Raw genomic sequence first — 16,400 nt, 5'->3', positions numbered from 1 at the left:
CTTATTAGATGTCAAACCAGCAGAAAATCTATCACGTTTCTTCTGCTTTTCTTCCATATCAACAGTTCTTAAAGAAAGGAGATCAAGTGGAAATTAAAGAAATTTAGTTATAAAACTCATAGGGAAGCACCAACAGCAAAGATCAAAAAAGCAGAGAACAAAGAAAGCAGGAATAAAATGGTCTGACAAACATTAGAATCAATATTAAAAGGGGAGAAAAAAAATACAAAAGGCTCAAAAAGCCCCACAGAAACCCTGTAAAAAAGCAATGCCTGGCTTTAGAAATGAGAAATGCAAGGAATGTAACAAATGATTTCAGATCTGATTCTATCAGAGAGAAATCTGATTTAAAAAAAAAAGCAGCAGCTATAGAGACAGTTTGATAAAAGGCTGTACAATAAAAGATTTGAAAATTGCATCTTCCAACTACTTTAGAGAATGGCAAAAGAAAAGGATACATATTAAAATACACTAATGCTGCAACATTGAATACAAAATGTTCTGTTAGTGGGGAAAAAAAGGTATTTTGACAGGTGTATCAAGATTTACCAGCAATCTCAATGACCCCATCAGAAAAAAAAGGCACTGAAAGAATAATTTTAGAATAGCTCCAACAACAGACTGGGAAGAGCACGGAAGCAAACAGCTCACGATTATTTCTGTGTCTGGAAAAAGATCAAACCTTATTTCAGGGCTATTTTTCTGGGAGGCAAAGTAGGGCAGTCCTATCCCACTGCTCGGGATAATAATGCAAACAAAGGCTCCTTCAGAGCACCACTGGGCTAAAACCCCAGCACCTCCCTGGAACACAGGGATTTCTGGAAAAGTCTGCAATCCCATTGAGCAGGAGAGGAGCTCCTGGCCATGGCTCACCACTGCCAGGAGCTCTGAGCCTCCAGGCACTCAGAAAGAAGATTTACAGCAAGGAAAATGCACCTTCACCTCCCAGAGCATCCTGCAGGATGCTGGGGCAGCGTGGCCATGGAGCCATGGCAGCATTGGCTTGGAAATGGGGCTGCTGGAAAATCCCTCTTTGGAGCTGAAGGCATCACTCCAAACTCAGCTGTAGCATCTTTAATTTCTGCCTTCAAAAATGCAAACCACTAAAAAAAGCAATGAAAAAGCTGCTGGGACATGGGAAAGCAATATGTGAGGGTTACAGGGAAGTCACCTTTGATTGCATCAGGGTTATCCCATAATATTCCTGCATTTATAAGTTATCTTGGCTGTCTGGCATCGTGTAGCCATGTAAGATTGGATGTTTATTTGCAGAACCAAGCATAGAAACTGTTATAGCCCTCAGGCCTCCAGGTCTGAAATTCAAATGCAAAATAGCTGGGCTGGTGCACAGGCTGCTGCTGCTGCTTCCATACTGTGATATTCCCAAAACCTTGGAATTCAGCAAGGTGATGTGATATTCCCACAACCTCCTGGAATTCAGCAAGGTGATAGTCCCAAAACCTTCCTGGAATTTGTGATATTCCCAAAACCTTCCTGGAATTCAGCAAGGTAATATTCCCAAAACCTTCCTGGAATTTGTGATATTCCCAAAACCTCCTGGAATGGAGCAAGGGGATATTCCCAAAACCTTCCTGGAATTTGTGCTATTCCCTAAAACCTTCCTGGAATTCAGCAGGGTGATATTCCCAAAACCTCCTGGAATTCAGCAAGGTGATATTCCCACAACCTCCTGGAATTCAGCAAGGTGATATTCCCAAAACCTTCCTGGAATTTGTGATATTCCCAAAACCTTCCTGGAATTCAGCAAGGTGATATTCCCAAAACCTTCCTGGAATTTGTGATATTCCCAAAACCTCCTGGAATGGAGCAAGGGGATATTCCCAAAACCTTCCTGGAATTTGTGCTATTCCCTAAAACCTTCCTGGAATTCAGCAGGGTGATATTCCCAAAACCTTCCCGGAATTTGTGATATTCCCAAAACCTCCTGGAATGGAGCAAGGGGATATTCCCAAAACCTTCCTGGAATTTGTGATATTCCCAAAACCTTCCTGGAATTCAGCAAGGTGATATTCCCAAAACCTCCCTGGAATTTGTGATATTCCCAAAACCTCCTGGAATTCAGCAAGGTGATATTCCCAAAACCTTCCTGGAATTCAGCAGGGTGATATTCCCAAAACCTTGGAATTCAGCAAGGTGATACTCCAAAACCTTCCCGGAATTTGTGATATTCCCAAAACCTCCTGGAATGGAGCAAGGGGATATTCCCAAAACCTTCCTGGAATTTGTGCTATTCCTAAAACCTTCCTGGAATTCAGCCTGGCACTGGAATTGCAGCCCCAGGGCAGAGGGGATGGCTGTGATCCATCCTGCCCCTGATGTCATTAAACTGCAAATTGAACCACAGAGAAATCAATCTCCCAACTGCACTAAAACTGGTGGCAGCACATTCCAGGGGTTCTGTAAAAGTTGAGAGCCTCAGAGTTTGGGTTGGGCAGCTGGAATTCAACTGTTGGAACCCTGGGTGCAGTGAATTTCAGACTTTCTGTGGTTTTAGGCACTGACCCCCAAGGGAACACTGCATTTGACCTGAGGCCATGGAGAAGGCTTCCAAAATGGAATGACAGAACTGGGATTGTGGGTGTGGAGTTTGAATAGAAGTGTGTGATATCACAGGGTGGGAAACTTAGAATTTAAGGGTTTAGAATACAGTAATAGATACAAAGCAAGATGGAGGTTTTGGGGCAGAGGCTGCTCCTTCTTCTTCACCTTCTTCTCCATGGGTTTGGGTGGTGTTTTGTAATTGGACAGAAAAGTCCACACTGTGGGACATGGGTGGTTGGTTATTGGGTTAAAAGTAAAAATAATTTAGGGGTCATTTCTTAATTTGATAGTTTATCCTTAAAAGGCCTTGCAGAGACAGATATGGGGCCATTTTGTAGGTTGTTAGTGAAATGCTGTATAACCCACAGCTTGTAAGACTGTAATAAAATAAGAATTAATAAACATCTGAGTCCAAACATGAAATACCATCCTGAGCACTTTCAATCCTGACTCTGACCCAGGTAGAAAAAGAAGATAAAATGTGACAGACAACCTTCATTTGAAGCCACACAATTAATGACTCCCACCCTGTGCCTCTCTGCCAAGGGCACAGCACAGATTGTCCCCTGTGAAATGATGTTTCCAGACCTCCAGGGCTCCACAATTTCATCATCACTGTCCCATGAAAGCCTCAAGCCATGGGGAAGAGAGGCTTCTTTTTGAGATCAGTACAATTCAAAGGGTGGTAATGGTCAGGTGATTTTCAAAAAAAGGACAATAAATGGGAGGATTCAAAACACCCAAACCATTCTTATCCATCTCCTGCAGTTACTGGGGTTTCTCCTGCCTGGAAGAGTCATCCCACACTATCCATGGCCCATGAGGGATCAGTGTGAGGGGACCCCAGACAGTGGCCATGGATGAAGGGAACAGGGATTTTGTGGGGGTTGAGCATGACTTGAGCCAGGGGAATATTCAAGAGATGACCCCAACCCAGAGCAGGGCAGTGGAAACACCACGGGTGGGAGATGGAGATCATCACACCTGAGTTACCCTCTCACCTCTGGGGCAAAGCCCAGGAGTTCAGGGACAGCTTTTACAATTAAAAACATAAATATCTATGCATACATACAAAATTTCAGTTAATCATGTGCTTTCTGAGTTTTTCCTTCTCATTTGAGTTATATTTTTTATTTTGTAGATGATGAGCTGAGGCTGCAGCTCTGCCCAGAGAGGGGTCCCTGGCAGGCCTTGAGTGGGATCATCTCCCTGGTGGTGCCAGGTACTCCAGGAATTTCAATGGAAAATGAGGGGCCATGCAGGACTGGAATAAATTTCTCAAAATTCTGTCAGTCAGAAAATAAGGAAAATTGTAATTTCTGTGGAGGAATGAAACTCAGCTGGATCAGATGTTATTTCACATTGCAGAGTAACTGTCTCCTTTGGGTGGTTAAGTTGTGCTTTCTACATCCATTACTAAATTTCAATCAGGTCTTACAGGGCACGGAAAAGGTTTCAAAGGTAATTAAATTCTTACAAAATGTTCAAGAAATGGGCAGCTGGCCAAGAGACAGGCAGGGGAAGCATCTTAAGTGCTGGAGACAGCACTGTGTGAGCTGGGAGAGCAGCAGCCACTGCAGGGTTGGGTGGAGAGAGTACAAATCCCAGGGGAAGCTCAGCCAGGACCTGGAATTAGTCATGAGACTAAACCTGCTCCATCAGCCCCAGCGTGTGGGGAGAGTGTGGGGCCAAAGGACACAGAACTTCCCCTCAAGTGCTCCACAGGCCTCTGGAGCACCAGGCCAGAGAACTTCTGGCCTTACCCCATGTCCTGGGTTGTAAGAGCTGTGTGTGCTCTGTCCCCATGTGTCAGAGCTGGGGCAGTTCTCTGCTGTTCTTGGGGCAGTTTTTTCTTGATCTCTGCCACAGCCAATCCTCCCTGCAGGAGATCTCTGCTGTCCATGGCCACTGAGTGTCCCTGCAGGGCTGATCCAATTCCAGCATCCCATGGGGAGATGCTGCGCCCAGGGCAGGAGCCAAGCATTCCTCCCTGGATCCAATGTGAGCCTGGCACAGCACAGCAGCCTTTGCCCAGTGCATTGCCAGAGGAGCAGCTTCTGCTGCCCTGCATGGCCAGAGGGAGCCCAGGCCCATCTCCAGCAGCCCTGGAGCTGCAGAGGAAAACTCCCCCCTTGTGCAGGATCCCTGCTCCAGCAGAGCCACAGCTGGCACTGCAGGAGGGCTGAGCCCCCATGGGATGGGGCTGTGCCACCCCCTGACACACAGGGGACAGGGCCTGCTCTCACTCTGGCAGGGTTGGTTTGTGTTACTGCATTGTTTATTTTGTTTTATTTTCTTCCCTATTAAAGAACTGTCATTCCTATTCCCATATATTTTCCTGAGAGCCCCTTCATTTCAAAATTATAATAATTCGGAGAGAGAGGGCTCACATTTTTCTATTTCAGGGGAGGCTCCTGCCTTCCTTAGCAGCCACCTGTCTGTTCAAACCAAGACCACAATCTCCTGGGCCTGGGGGATGTGCAGGGAGCTTTCAGGTCCCCACATTTCCCTGCTCAAAGCCCTGCCCAGGTCCTGCAGATCCCTTCCCTGGGATGTGACAGGAGATCTGGCCTGGCACAGCTCCACACCTCCCTGGGGCTGGGATGTTCTCAGGGACACCAGTCCACTCTGCAGGCTGGTGACACATGCAGGGCTGTGCAGATTCCCTCATTATCCCTCTCCATGTTTAATCCCAGCCCCTCCCCAAGGCATCCCAGGAGGGCTCATCCCAGGCTGAGCAGGAATCCCAGCTCAGCAAGGCCTGGCTTGCTAAGGCAAACAAAGTATTGCTGGAATTAATACAGGAAAAAAATGGCCCTGGTGTCCTTCCTATTTTTATTTTCTTTCCCAGCCAAGCTGCCTGCTCCTTGGGATTTGGATTCCTTCAGCTGCACAGAAGGGCACGTGATTTATTGCAATTGGAAAGCTGGCAGACAAAAAAGGCTGTGAAATTATTTTGTATCTGACACAATCATTAGTGGTATTATTTCTTTTGGAGCTGGGAAGGACACTTATAAAACATCTAACAAGCTGCTAAGGAGATTGCCTAAAGCAGTGATTTTCAAAATGTGCTGCTGGAGCCCATTCTTTGTGCTCGGCACATACATCAAACTCCAGTTTCTTTTTATGGAAAGGACTTCACATAATATTTCTGAGGGGTGTTTATGACAGTTTGCTGGTCACCCTCTTGAAATACATGCCAGCTGCTGATGGCATGATATGGGGATGACTGAAAGAGGCCAGGACACTCTAAGTGAGTGTGTTGTGGGGCAGAGGGGCACCCAGAGCTCCTCTTCTGCTTTGTGACTCCCTCTGTGCATGTGCACCATGCAAACCCTCCTAATCCCAGCACTGAGCCCAGTATCAGTCTCCAAGGATGCCCTTGGAGGGGTGTGGGTGGTCTCCTATGGGTGCCCCACTTCACCTGCTGCAGCCAGAACCTGTCCAGAGGTCCAGCCTGCTTTGGGAGTTCTGGCCCAGATACAGGGGGTGCTGGTGGAAGGCCCCTTCTGGGGGACAGGACCTCTTTCATCACAGAATCATCACAGAATCATCACAGAATGGGGTGGAAGGGCCTTAAAGCCCATCCAGTGCCACCCCTGCCATGGCAGGGACACCTTCCACTGTCCCAGGTGCTCCCAGCCCTGTCCAGCCTGGCCTTGGGCACTGCCAGGGATGCAGGGGCAGCCCCAGCTGCTCTGGGCACCTGTGCCAGGGCCTCAGCAGCCTCAGAGGGGAGAATTCCCCCCCAATATCCAACCCAAACCCACTCCCTCTCAGGCTGAAGCCATTCCCCCTTGTCCAGCCACTCCAGGCCCTTGTCAGTAGTTTCTCTCCACCTTTCCTGTTGGCTTCTTCAGGCACTGCAAGGCTGGAATTAAAACACCCCAGAGCCTTCTCTTTTCCAGGCTGAACAACCCCAGCTCTCTCAGCCTTTCCATCAGAGCTGCTCCATCCCTCTGATCACCTCAGTGTCTGCTCTCGAGCCACTCCAGAAGGTTCCATGCCCTTTTTGGATGTGTTTCCTCAGGGTTTCTGGAGGAGGGGCTGGATGGGCTGGAGAGCAGAGCCCAGCCTGACCTCCTGGCAGCCCTGCTCTCACCTCGAGTGCAGCTCCTGCACAAGAACTCTGCCACATCAGAGACTGCCTGTGCCTCCTCCTCCCAGAGGGGAGCAAATCCAAGGATTTGGTAACTTGTGCTGGCCAGATCAGCTCTGGGGAACTCTTATTTCCCTGGCACTGTGAGGGGGCAGAGAGTTGAGCAGGATGTGCTCAGTAACCCCAGCTCTCACCTGGCACTTTGCACCAGCTGATCCCAAAGCCTGTTGTGGAAAAAGGTCAAAGTCATGGACACCATTTAAAAGCTGAGCACAAACCCCAACAGTCTCAGACCAAGACACCCCACAGGCAGCTGGCAGGGCTGAGTCCCACAGTCCTCAAGCCCAGCCCAGTGCTCCAGCCCCATTCCCACCATCAGCACTGGGATGGCCACTTCTCATTGCTGCCAGCTGGCTGAGGGGGGCTGGAAGGAGCTGTTGTCATGGATACAGCATCCACAGGCTGTGCTGCTGCTCTTCCACAGGAGCTCTGTGGGATTCAGACACCAGTGCAGCCAACAGCACAGGAAGGGTGAGGAATTCACAGCACAGACTGAGCTGGCACCTCTGGGACTGACCCAGCTGCAGGTGTGACAGTGCTCACAGGGGTCTTAGGATGAGGGAAGAGATGAGGATCTGACTCCATGTTTCAGAAGGCTGATTTATTATTTTATGATATATATTATATTAAAAAGAATAGAAGAAAGGATTTCATCAGAAGGCTAGCTAAGAATAGAAAAAGAAAGAATGAATAACAAAGGCTTGTGTCTCAGACAGAGAGTCCAAGCCAGCTGACTGTGATTGGCCATTAATTAGAAACAACTAACATGGACTAATCAAAGATCTACCTGTTGCATTCCACAGCAGCAGATAACCATTGGTTACATTTTGTTCCTGAGGCCTCTCAGCTTCTCAGGAGGAAAAAATCCTAAGGAAAGGATTTTCCATAAAAGATGTCTGTGACAGTGAGAGTCACCAATGTCCCCAGCACCAACAGCTACCAGGACCTGTGGAGTCACCTCCCATCAGTTCTGTCCAGGATTCACACACAGCTTCTGCCCTTCCCTGTTGTTTTGGGTTTTTTAAAGTTTTTTTAAGCCTTCTGATGTTTACATTTTTGTAACAAACTTTCTTATGCTTTTTATGTAAAAAAACTATTGTTTTGTATTCTTTTCTGAAAGAAGAGAAATTTGATGAACTGTTAGTTTGTCCAGTGTCATTGGAGAAGTGGCATGGTTGTCCTCCAATTCGCTGTTACTTTTAGAAATCTAGAAATGTTAGAATCAGAAATTAAACACTCTCTTTTTTACCTTAGGAAGCCCAGTGTCCGTGTTGTTTTATTTCGTGTCCTAAAGTGACCCTTCCCATCCCCACAGCACCTCCCTGTCCCTGCCCTGCCTTGGGTGGGCCCAGCAGTGGAAACACCCCACCACACCCACACAAAGCATCCCCTGAGGAGGCTGTAGCTGCAGAGAGCCCCAGGTGAGAACCAAGCTGTAACTTGGCTGAAATTGGGTGGATGATGGGGAAAAGGTGCAGCCAATGCCTGTTTGGCCTCTTCCCATGCTCTTTTTCTTTCATAGGATTGTGGAATAACCTCAGCTGGAAGGGACCCAGCAGGATCATGGAGTCCAGCTCCTGCACAGAGACCCAACAAGTCCAGCCTGGGCATCCCTGACAGCACTGTTCAAACAATGTCCAAACACTCCTGGAGCTTTGGCAGCCTTGGGGCCCTGGCTTGTGCTGTGCTGATGAGCCAGATAAAGCTCATCCTCTGGAATATGGTAGCTCCCATTTCAACAGGTTCAAAATCCAATTTCCCATGCAAACATTCTCAGAAGATGGAATCAGAATCATGGTATCATGGAATTATTAAGGTTGGAAAAAGCACTTCAGATCATTGAGTCCAGCCATCCCTCCAGCAAACCATGTCCCCAAGCCCCTTGCAAATAGGACTGGATACTTTGGAAAAATAAGAAATAAAACTGTGAAAGATGCATTGTACTGGGACCCACAAGGGGAGATTTTAGATGATTGGCTTTAAGGCATCTACAGCACGGTGTGGCAAAAGCTGATAGGCCAAGAAATGCTTCTATTGTAATTAGGAAATTGTTGGTTTCTGATTGTGATGGTGTGAGTTAGAACATCTGCATTGTCTCACCCTTCACATGAGACTGAAAATGGAATAAAAGTTTTTAAAACACTTCTCAGTTGCCCCATCTCTGGGTCAGGAAAGGGCTGAATCCAACACACACCCACAGGTTTTTGGAGCACTTCCAGGGATGGTGATGCCACCAGTGCCCTGGGCAGCTGTTCTAAAGCCTGACCACCCTTTGGGTGAGGAAATTCCTCCCAACATCCAAAGTAAACCTCCCCTGGTGAAACTCAAGGCTGTTCCTGCTGCAGGCAGAGGGACTGCCTGGACATCTCAGGCCACCAAGGACCTTTTAGTCCCTGTAGGAGGTGACAAGCACCACGAGCATGGTCCTCCACAGCCTTACAGGAGCACTGGGAGCTCTGTGCAGGAGGGTGACACATTCCAGGGCTGCTGCTGTCACAGCCCAAAGCAGAGGGACAAACCTCCAGGCAAAGCACAACCACTGCTCCTCCCTCCAGGCCTTCTGGGCTGAGGGATCCTCCTGCAGGACTCCAGCACTGCTCCAGGGCTGGTCTGGAGGGGAGGGGCTGCTTGGAGGGTGTTGTTTTGATTTTTAAGATTTCCTAAGCTTTTTGATGTTTCCATTTTTGTAACAAACTTTTTTACACGCTTTTTGTAAATAACTCATTGTTTTTCATTTTTTTTATGGAGGAGGAGGAATCTGATGGACTGTTGGTTTGTCCAGTGTCATTGGAGGGGTGGCACTTTCACCCACCAATCCACTGTCATTTTGGAAATTTATAAATGTTAGAGTCAGAAAATAAACTGCCCTTTTTTACCTTGAGAACAGCAGCGTGTTCATGTCTTGTTATTTCGTGTCTTATAGTAACAGGAGGCTTTTTTTCCTCTGTTGCAGCACAGAGCCCAGGGAACACACAGAGACATTTCCCTGATTGCTCTCTGGCCTCTGTTGTGGGGACAGTGAGCTCTGGTACCAGGCAGTGTGTCAGAGCCCCCAAATTGTCTGGGTGAGCCTCCAGCAGCAGCTCCAGGGCTTTGTTTGGAGCCTCACAATCAACCAGGCTCATCACACGGAGAACTGCACAGGACTGTGATCTCTGTGTAACCAGGGCCATTCCCAAAGTGGTTTTTTCCCCTTTTTCTAGCACTGAGTTTACCATTAGGTGTGCCTGAGAAAGCACAGATAATGCCATATATTAATGTAAAAATTATGAGCTTTGGTACTTAGTGTCTGCCATCAGAAAAAACATTTTAATAAATAAATAAATAAATAAATTTAATAAATAAATCTAATAAATAAAAATTTAAATAAAATAAATATAAAATTAAATAAAATTGAAAATAAATAAATAAATTGCAATTACTTGCAATGCTCAGAATCCAGGGAAATTCAGAATCCAAAAGGAGAGCTGTAGACAACTGGTCAGAGAGCACTAAACATGCTTGGCAAAGGCTAGTGGCATCTCAGTCAAACTTAGAGATTAAGGGGAACTTACCCCTTAAATAAATAAATATTTAAGGAGAACTTACCCCTTAAATAACCTGAAATCTTATTGCTCATCCCTCATCTAGGGACATGATTAATCATGAAATATCATTCATGCAGGAATAGAAACTGCTTCCACACATTCCTGTTGGAACCCTAGATACTGAGAATTTTAAACTTTCTATGCTGAAAAGCACAAACCCACAAGAAAATACTTTATTTAACCTAAAGCTATAAAGAAATCTTCCAAAATTATTTAATAACACTGAGATTACCAGTGTATAGTTTAAATAAAAGTGTGCAACATCACAAAGCAGAAAACTTAGTAGACACATTCCCATAGTCATTGCTGATGAAAGGGAGGCCTCCAAGTGAAGCTGCTTCACACAGGGCAAGGCTTGCCTGCCTAACTCCAGAGTAATTAACAGTAATTAGCAACCCCCATCAGCCCTGCTCCCCTCTAATTGGCCAGGGCAGGGCCTGGCTCCTTCCTGCTGCTTCCCAGAGCTGTCAGTCCCCGAGGGTCCCGCCTTGCCCCATGCCAGGCACCATAAAAAGGCAGAAGGGGTGATAGGGTGTGGTTGGTGCCTGGTTTTTGCCTTGTTGCTGCTCTGCTCGCCTCCAGCAGGTAACACAGGGGCTGTTCTGGAGTTTCCAGGGGGATTGTTCAGGTCTGGGGTGTGGAAGCAGCAGGACAGATTCTTGAGCTCTGTTTTCCCTCAGTTCCGTTGTTGTTGTTTTTTGAAGCCTTGATGGGGAGGTGATGCCCCTTCTGGGGCTACCTAAAAACAGGTGCTGGGCAAAATTGAGAGAGTAAAAAAGCAGTTATATTTACTGAGGGGTCTTCAGGTACACTTTGGGCAGTCAAAGCCCCCCAGGTCCACCCATAAATGGATTATAGGTCACAGGTTTTCACACTTTTATAAGTTTGGTCCATTTGTATATTGGGGGTTAATCTTCCAATTACAGTTTCAGGTAATGAAGTCATTTACCCCAATTTTGCTCCCCCAACTCACTTTTGTTTCCATCTCTGGGCCCTGAGGCAGTGAGGTGTCCTTGATTGCCAGGCCTGGAGAGGAATTGTTGTGTCTGCCCAAACTGGGAGAGCAGCAGCTCCCACTGAGTGTGGGGTTTAGAGTTGTACACTACAGAACTGCAGGGTTACAAAAATATAAAAGATAGAAAAGCTAAAATCCTAAGGCATCAGAGGAAGGAAGCACCTTGTACCTTTCTCTAATATAAATATTTTAATAATATTTGGTCTCTAGAGTGAGGAAAGGGAGGTGGTGGAGTCCCCATCCCTGGGGTGTTTAACAAAGCCTGGATGTGGCTCTGGGTGCCGGGGTTCAGTTGAGGGCTTGGGGCTGGGTTGGACTTGATGATCTTGAAGGTCTCTCCCAACCTGCTCATTCTGGGAATTCTGTGAAAGAATGCTCTCCTTGTTCCTTTAATTACCACAGACCACCTGGAGCTTAAACTTGAAACTGGGTAGATTTGCACGTGGCACAGACTCCCTCCTGTGAGGCTGTTTTGGGGTTTCCCCTGAATTCCTGAAGGGAATTTCTCTCTTTTATGACCCTAGAGGGATGTGTCCCCTTGGAGGAGGATGTTTCCCTAAAGCCTTGGTGTTCCTTGCCTTGCAGCTGCCATGGCCTCTGCTGTGCCCCACAAGGAGGAGGCTGCCCAGAGCTCCCTGCAGAAGGAGGAGGAGCAGGAGGTTGGTGCTCCCTGTGGGATGTGAGGAGTGGCAGCTCTGGGCTGCAGGGTGAGGAGGTGGCCCTGCTGTGGCTGAGGGGAGCCGAGTCCCCCAAAATGAGAGTTTCCTCTGCTCAGGCTGCCCTGCAGCTTCTGGGAGACCACACAGACAAAGATGTGGACCTGAAGTCCCTGTAACCTCTTAGGCTCAGCAAAATTAGCTGGTTCTTGGCTAGGAAAGATGTTTCTCTAACTCAAGATCCTGGCTCCTGGCAAGCAGGGCTCCCATGGAAAGGCTGCAATGTTTCAGCCTCCCTGAGACCTCCCTGCTGCTCTTGCTCTGCTCCTGTGACCAAATCTGCCAGCTTAAAACCAACTCAGTCCCACCTGGTGGAGCTTTTCTGGGATATTGACTTGTCAAATAACCATTCCAGGTGAACTGGAGATGGGTACATGGCAGAAGGACTGAGGTTGCCCCCGAACTTGGTTGTTCTTTGTGCTAGAAGAAAACTTTCCAGGGGTGGACAATCATTCATGCCAAAGCTCCCCAGCTCACATCACAACCGAGTTATGGATTTAATTAGGTGTGTGAGCAAGGCAAGAGTAGTGTCTCCCTCAGGTAGCCCAGGTGATCTGGTGACAATTCCTCCCCAAGAGGGAATTCCAGGGCAGAACTGCCCAGGGCCATGTTTAGAGCTTCATGGCTGCACTTTTCTTTGCTCTTCCAGGCTGCAGTGAAGGAGGTGGCCAAGCTGAGCCTGGTGAGCTCTGCCTGTGAGGTGGTTTCTGCAGCTTATGCCTCCAGCAAGGAGAGCCACCCCTGCCTGAGCTCTGTGTGTGATGCTGCAGAGAAGGGAGTGCAGAGTGTGACCCAGGCCACGGCCAGCTGTGTGCAGCCTGTGCTGGCCACCCTGGAGCCCCATGGTAAATCCCTGGGGAAGGGCAGGCCCTGCCTGGGAGGGGCTCTCTGGGCTCCTTTCACACCTGGGAGGAGTCCTGGGGTGGGGGAATGCACCTCTCCATTGCCATAGTGCAAGGACAGCTCATGGATTATAAATCAGGCTGAAGCTGGGCCCAAATCCCAGCAGTGTGAGGGAGAGTCAGGGATTGACTCTGATGCTGCCTGTCCTAAAACTGATTTTTGCAATGTGGAACTTGAGGTGAAACTGCAGAAAACCCTGTTTTGACACTTTTTTTGGTTCTCTCCTCAGTGGCTGCAGTGAGTGAATATGCTGCCAAGGGTTTGGATAAACTGGGGGAGAAGCTGCCACTCCTTCCAAAGCCAGTGGAACAGGTAAGGATTAAAGACTGTGCTGTCCCTGGCAGCAGATGGGCTTGGTTCTTATGGGATTTCTAAGCTAGGACCCTCCTCCCCCAGGGAGGAGGAGAATCAGGATCAATCCTCCCAGGAGGAGGCAGGGGCTGCAGGAGCTGGGCACCTGGAAGCCTCCAGCACCCCCATGGAAAGGATAAGACAATAATGGCTGTTGGCATGAAACCCTCAGTAAGGGGAAAGAAGATGTAGGGTCACAAACATGAGTAAACACTGAACTGACACTGTGCTGTGTGTCCTCTTGGTGCAGTTCAGAATTCCAGTGTGAGACAGAACCCACTCCATCACCTGCCATTCCCCCTGTTCCCCAGATTCTGTCTGACACAAAGGAGCTGCTGTCATCCAGAGTGGCTGAGGTGAAGGAGGCTGTGAGCAGCAGAGTGCTGGAGGTGCAGGGCAGCGAGGGGACAGCCACACCTGCAGTGACCAGTCTGGAGCCTGCAGTGGCACAGATGGGTGTCCTTGGAGCAGAGACTGTGCTGGGGACAGCAGAAGGTGACTCTCTGCCCATTGGAAATGAGGAGCTAGGTAAGGAAAGGGTGGCTGTGGCTATGGAAGGGGGAAGTGTTGGACTGGGGATGGTCAGCCCCACTCCTCACCCCACTTCTCTGCAGTGGGGATAATGGGAAGAGGAGAATGCCAGTGTCAGTGCTCAGGAACACATGATCACAGAATGATTCCATGCTTTTATTGAAGAGCTCTGGGTGTCAGGGATATTGACCCAAATCTGACTCCCACGTGGGTTCAGGATGAACATGTTTTTATACCCTTATCATTATAGAACTACATATTAATTAATATTAACATATTATTATTATATTGAACTTATATTGTTCTATTGTATACATTGATTTCATCCATTTACATGGATTTGTAATTTCCATCAAACCCCCCAAACATTGTTTCTCATGATTCTTATGATTAAACAATAATTATATCCAATTACCAAACAATCATCACATTTAACAATCATATATCATATAACAATCATATTGTTTATCATAGTCATTAAATGATTATACAGGTGCAGTTTTGCATGATCCAGTAAACCCTAACCAGGGCCTACCTTATCATTTTCCCAGGGCCTACCAGGCCCAACCTTTCTTTCTAACTCCCCTGAATATCCCATGCTTTTAGGAATATTTTATCCCTATACTATCACCAGAATGGTTTGGGTTGGAAGGCACCTTAAAGCTCATTTTGGCCTTCTCACTGTGGCAATGTTCCTCACTCGGGGTTCACCAAATGTGGTGGTGTTCACAGGGGTCCCAGGACGAAGAGATGAGAATCTTCACTCCATGTTTCAGAAGGCTGATTTACTATTTTATGATATATATTATATTAAAAGAAAATAATGCATTAAACTATCTAAAATAATAGAAGAAGGGATTTAAACAGAAGGTTAGCAAGGAATAGAAAGGAATGATGATAAAATCTTGTGACTGACCAGAGAGTCTGAGAGAGCTGGACTGTGATTGGCCATTAATTAGAAACAACCACATGAGACCAATCAAAGATGCACCTGTTGCATCCCACAGCAGCAGATAATTATTGCTTATATTTCATTTCTGAGGCCTCTCAGCTTCTCAGGAGAAAAATCCTCTCAAAAGGATTTTTCATAAAATATGTCTGTGACATCTCACCATGGCAGGGACCCCTTCCATTGTCCCAGGCTGCTCCAAGTCCTGTCCAGCCTGGCCTTAGACACTGCCAGGGATCTGGGGGCAGCCCCAGCTGCTCTGTGCCTGGCTGCTAGTCTGGGGGTGTGCTGAGCCTGTTGCTGTGTCCCTGTGACCCTGGCACTGTGTCCCCAGCCCGGCTGGCAGAGTGTGAGGAGGGCACGGCAGCTCTGCCCCTGGAGCAGCAGCGGCGGCACTTTGTGCACCTGGGCTCTCTCTCTGAGGATCTGCGCCTCTTGGCACAGCTGCACTCCACAGCCAGGATCCAGCAGCTCTGGCAGGGCATGCAGGGGGCCCTGGCACAGCTCCACTGCATCCTTGAGCTGGTAGGTAGAGCCCAGCCCCGGGGAGGAGGGCACCAAAGCCCTGGTGTTTTCTCAGCTCATTCCTGTGCTGAGGAGCTTTGCAGTTCCCCAGCTGAGCTGTCTGTCCTGGCTCTCTGCTCTTCCCCTGCCACAGGTTGAGGCATTCAAGCAAGAATTTAATCAAAAGCTTCAGGAGGGGCAGGAGAAACTACACCAGATGTGGCTGGACTGGAGTAGGAAGTATCTTAAAGAGAGTGGAGATGGAAGCCCTGCAGAGCCTGAGGTACCTCCTGGGGAGGGAGGCCAAGGGCTCGGGGCATGCCCTGGATTCCTGAGTGACTCATTCCTGATGGTGTCCTGCCTTCCCCCCCAGGAGATGGAGTGTCTGACGCTGCTGATGGCCCGCAGGATCAGCCAGCAGCTGCAGCTCTCCTGCTCTGGCCTGGTGGCTGCCATGCAGGACCTGCCCTGCAGCCTGCAGGACGAGCTGCAGCAGGCTCTGGGTGCCATCAGGGAGCTGCATGCTGCTTTCTCAGAGGCAAACTGCTTCCAGGACTTGTCCAGCAGTGTCCTGACCCAGAGCCAGAGGGAGCTGGCTGTGATCCAGGAGTACATGGAGGAGCTGCTGGATTACCTGAAGAACAACACTCCTCTGTCCTGGCTGGTGGGACCTTTCTCCCCCAGGGAGGAGGAGAATCAATCCTCCCCAGAGGAGGGAGGGGCAGCAGGAGTTGGGCATCTGGAAACCTCCAGCACCCCCATGTAAAGGTTAAAACAATAATGGCTGTTGGCATGAAACCCTCTGTAAGTGGAAAGTGCAATGAATTGTCTTCCTAAAAGCTGCTTGTACTGGGTGATAACTGCTTAAAATAAAACTGCTGCATACAAAAACCCTCTCTGGTCTCTCTGGGCCACAGACTGGGAGGATTGCTCAGTGGGTGTGAGCTGTGCTCTTCCACCTCTTCCTTGATGGAATTCCACTCAGGGATGGAGGAAGAGTAGTGAGCTGTACAGGAAGGATCACAGCACTGATCCTGTCCTGGGTGAGCACTGGTGAGTACTGATGCTGTCCTGGGAAGTTGTAATTCCTTCTCTCTCCCAAGCCTGGAGGCAAATATGTACC

The 16,400-nt window shown here is 48.2% G+C and overlaps 1 protein-coding gene across 1 annotated transcript; it reads left to right on the top strand.

The window, feature by feature from the left end:
- The first annotated feature begins 11,913 nt into the window (after nt 1–11,913).
- LOC136564019 (perilipin-3-like) lies at nt 11,914–16,043 on the top strand. The gene is made up of 7 exons (XM_066561750.1): nt 11,914–11,982; nt 12,689–12,884; nt 13,172–13,254; nt 13,605–13,821; nt 15,108–15,298; nt 15,432–15,560; nt 15,651–16,043. The coding sequence occupies exons 1-7, from the start codon at nt 11,914–11,916 to the stop codon at nt 16,041–16,043; spliced, it is 1,278 nt and encodes a 425-aa protein (XP_066417847.1).
- Nucleotides 16,044–16,400: the final 357 nt, after the last annotated feature.

Source organism: Molothrus aeneus, chromosome 17, assembly GCF_037042795.1.
Source record: "Molothrus aeneus isolate 106 chromosome 17, BPBGC_Maene_1.0, whole genome shotgun sequence".
Lineage (NCBI taxonomy): Eukaryota > Metazoa > Chordata > Aves > Passeriformes > Icteridae > Molothrus > Molothrus aeneus.
Note: the sequence above shows the minus strand (reverse complement) of the source record. Positions and strands in the feature narration are given on the sequence as shown.

Excerpts from the sequence above, each read along its gene's own strand:
- LOC136564019 (XM_066561750.1), top strand. The coding sequence starts at position 11,914 with ATGGCCTCTGCTGTGCCCCACAAGGAGGAGGCTGCCCAGAGCTCCCTG. Across the intron at positions 12,885-13,171 it reads GGCCACCCTGGAGCCCCATG|TGGCTGCAGTGAGTGAATAT; the intron begins GTAAATCCCTGG and ends TTCTCTCCTCAG. Across the intron at positions 13,822-15,107 it reads CATTGGAAATGAGGAGCTAG|CCCGGCTGGCAGAGTGTGAG; the intron begins GTAAGGAAAGGG and ends CTGTGTCCCCAG.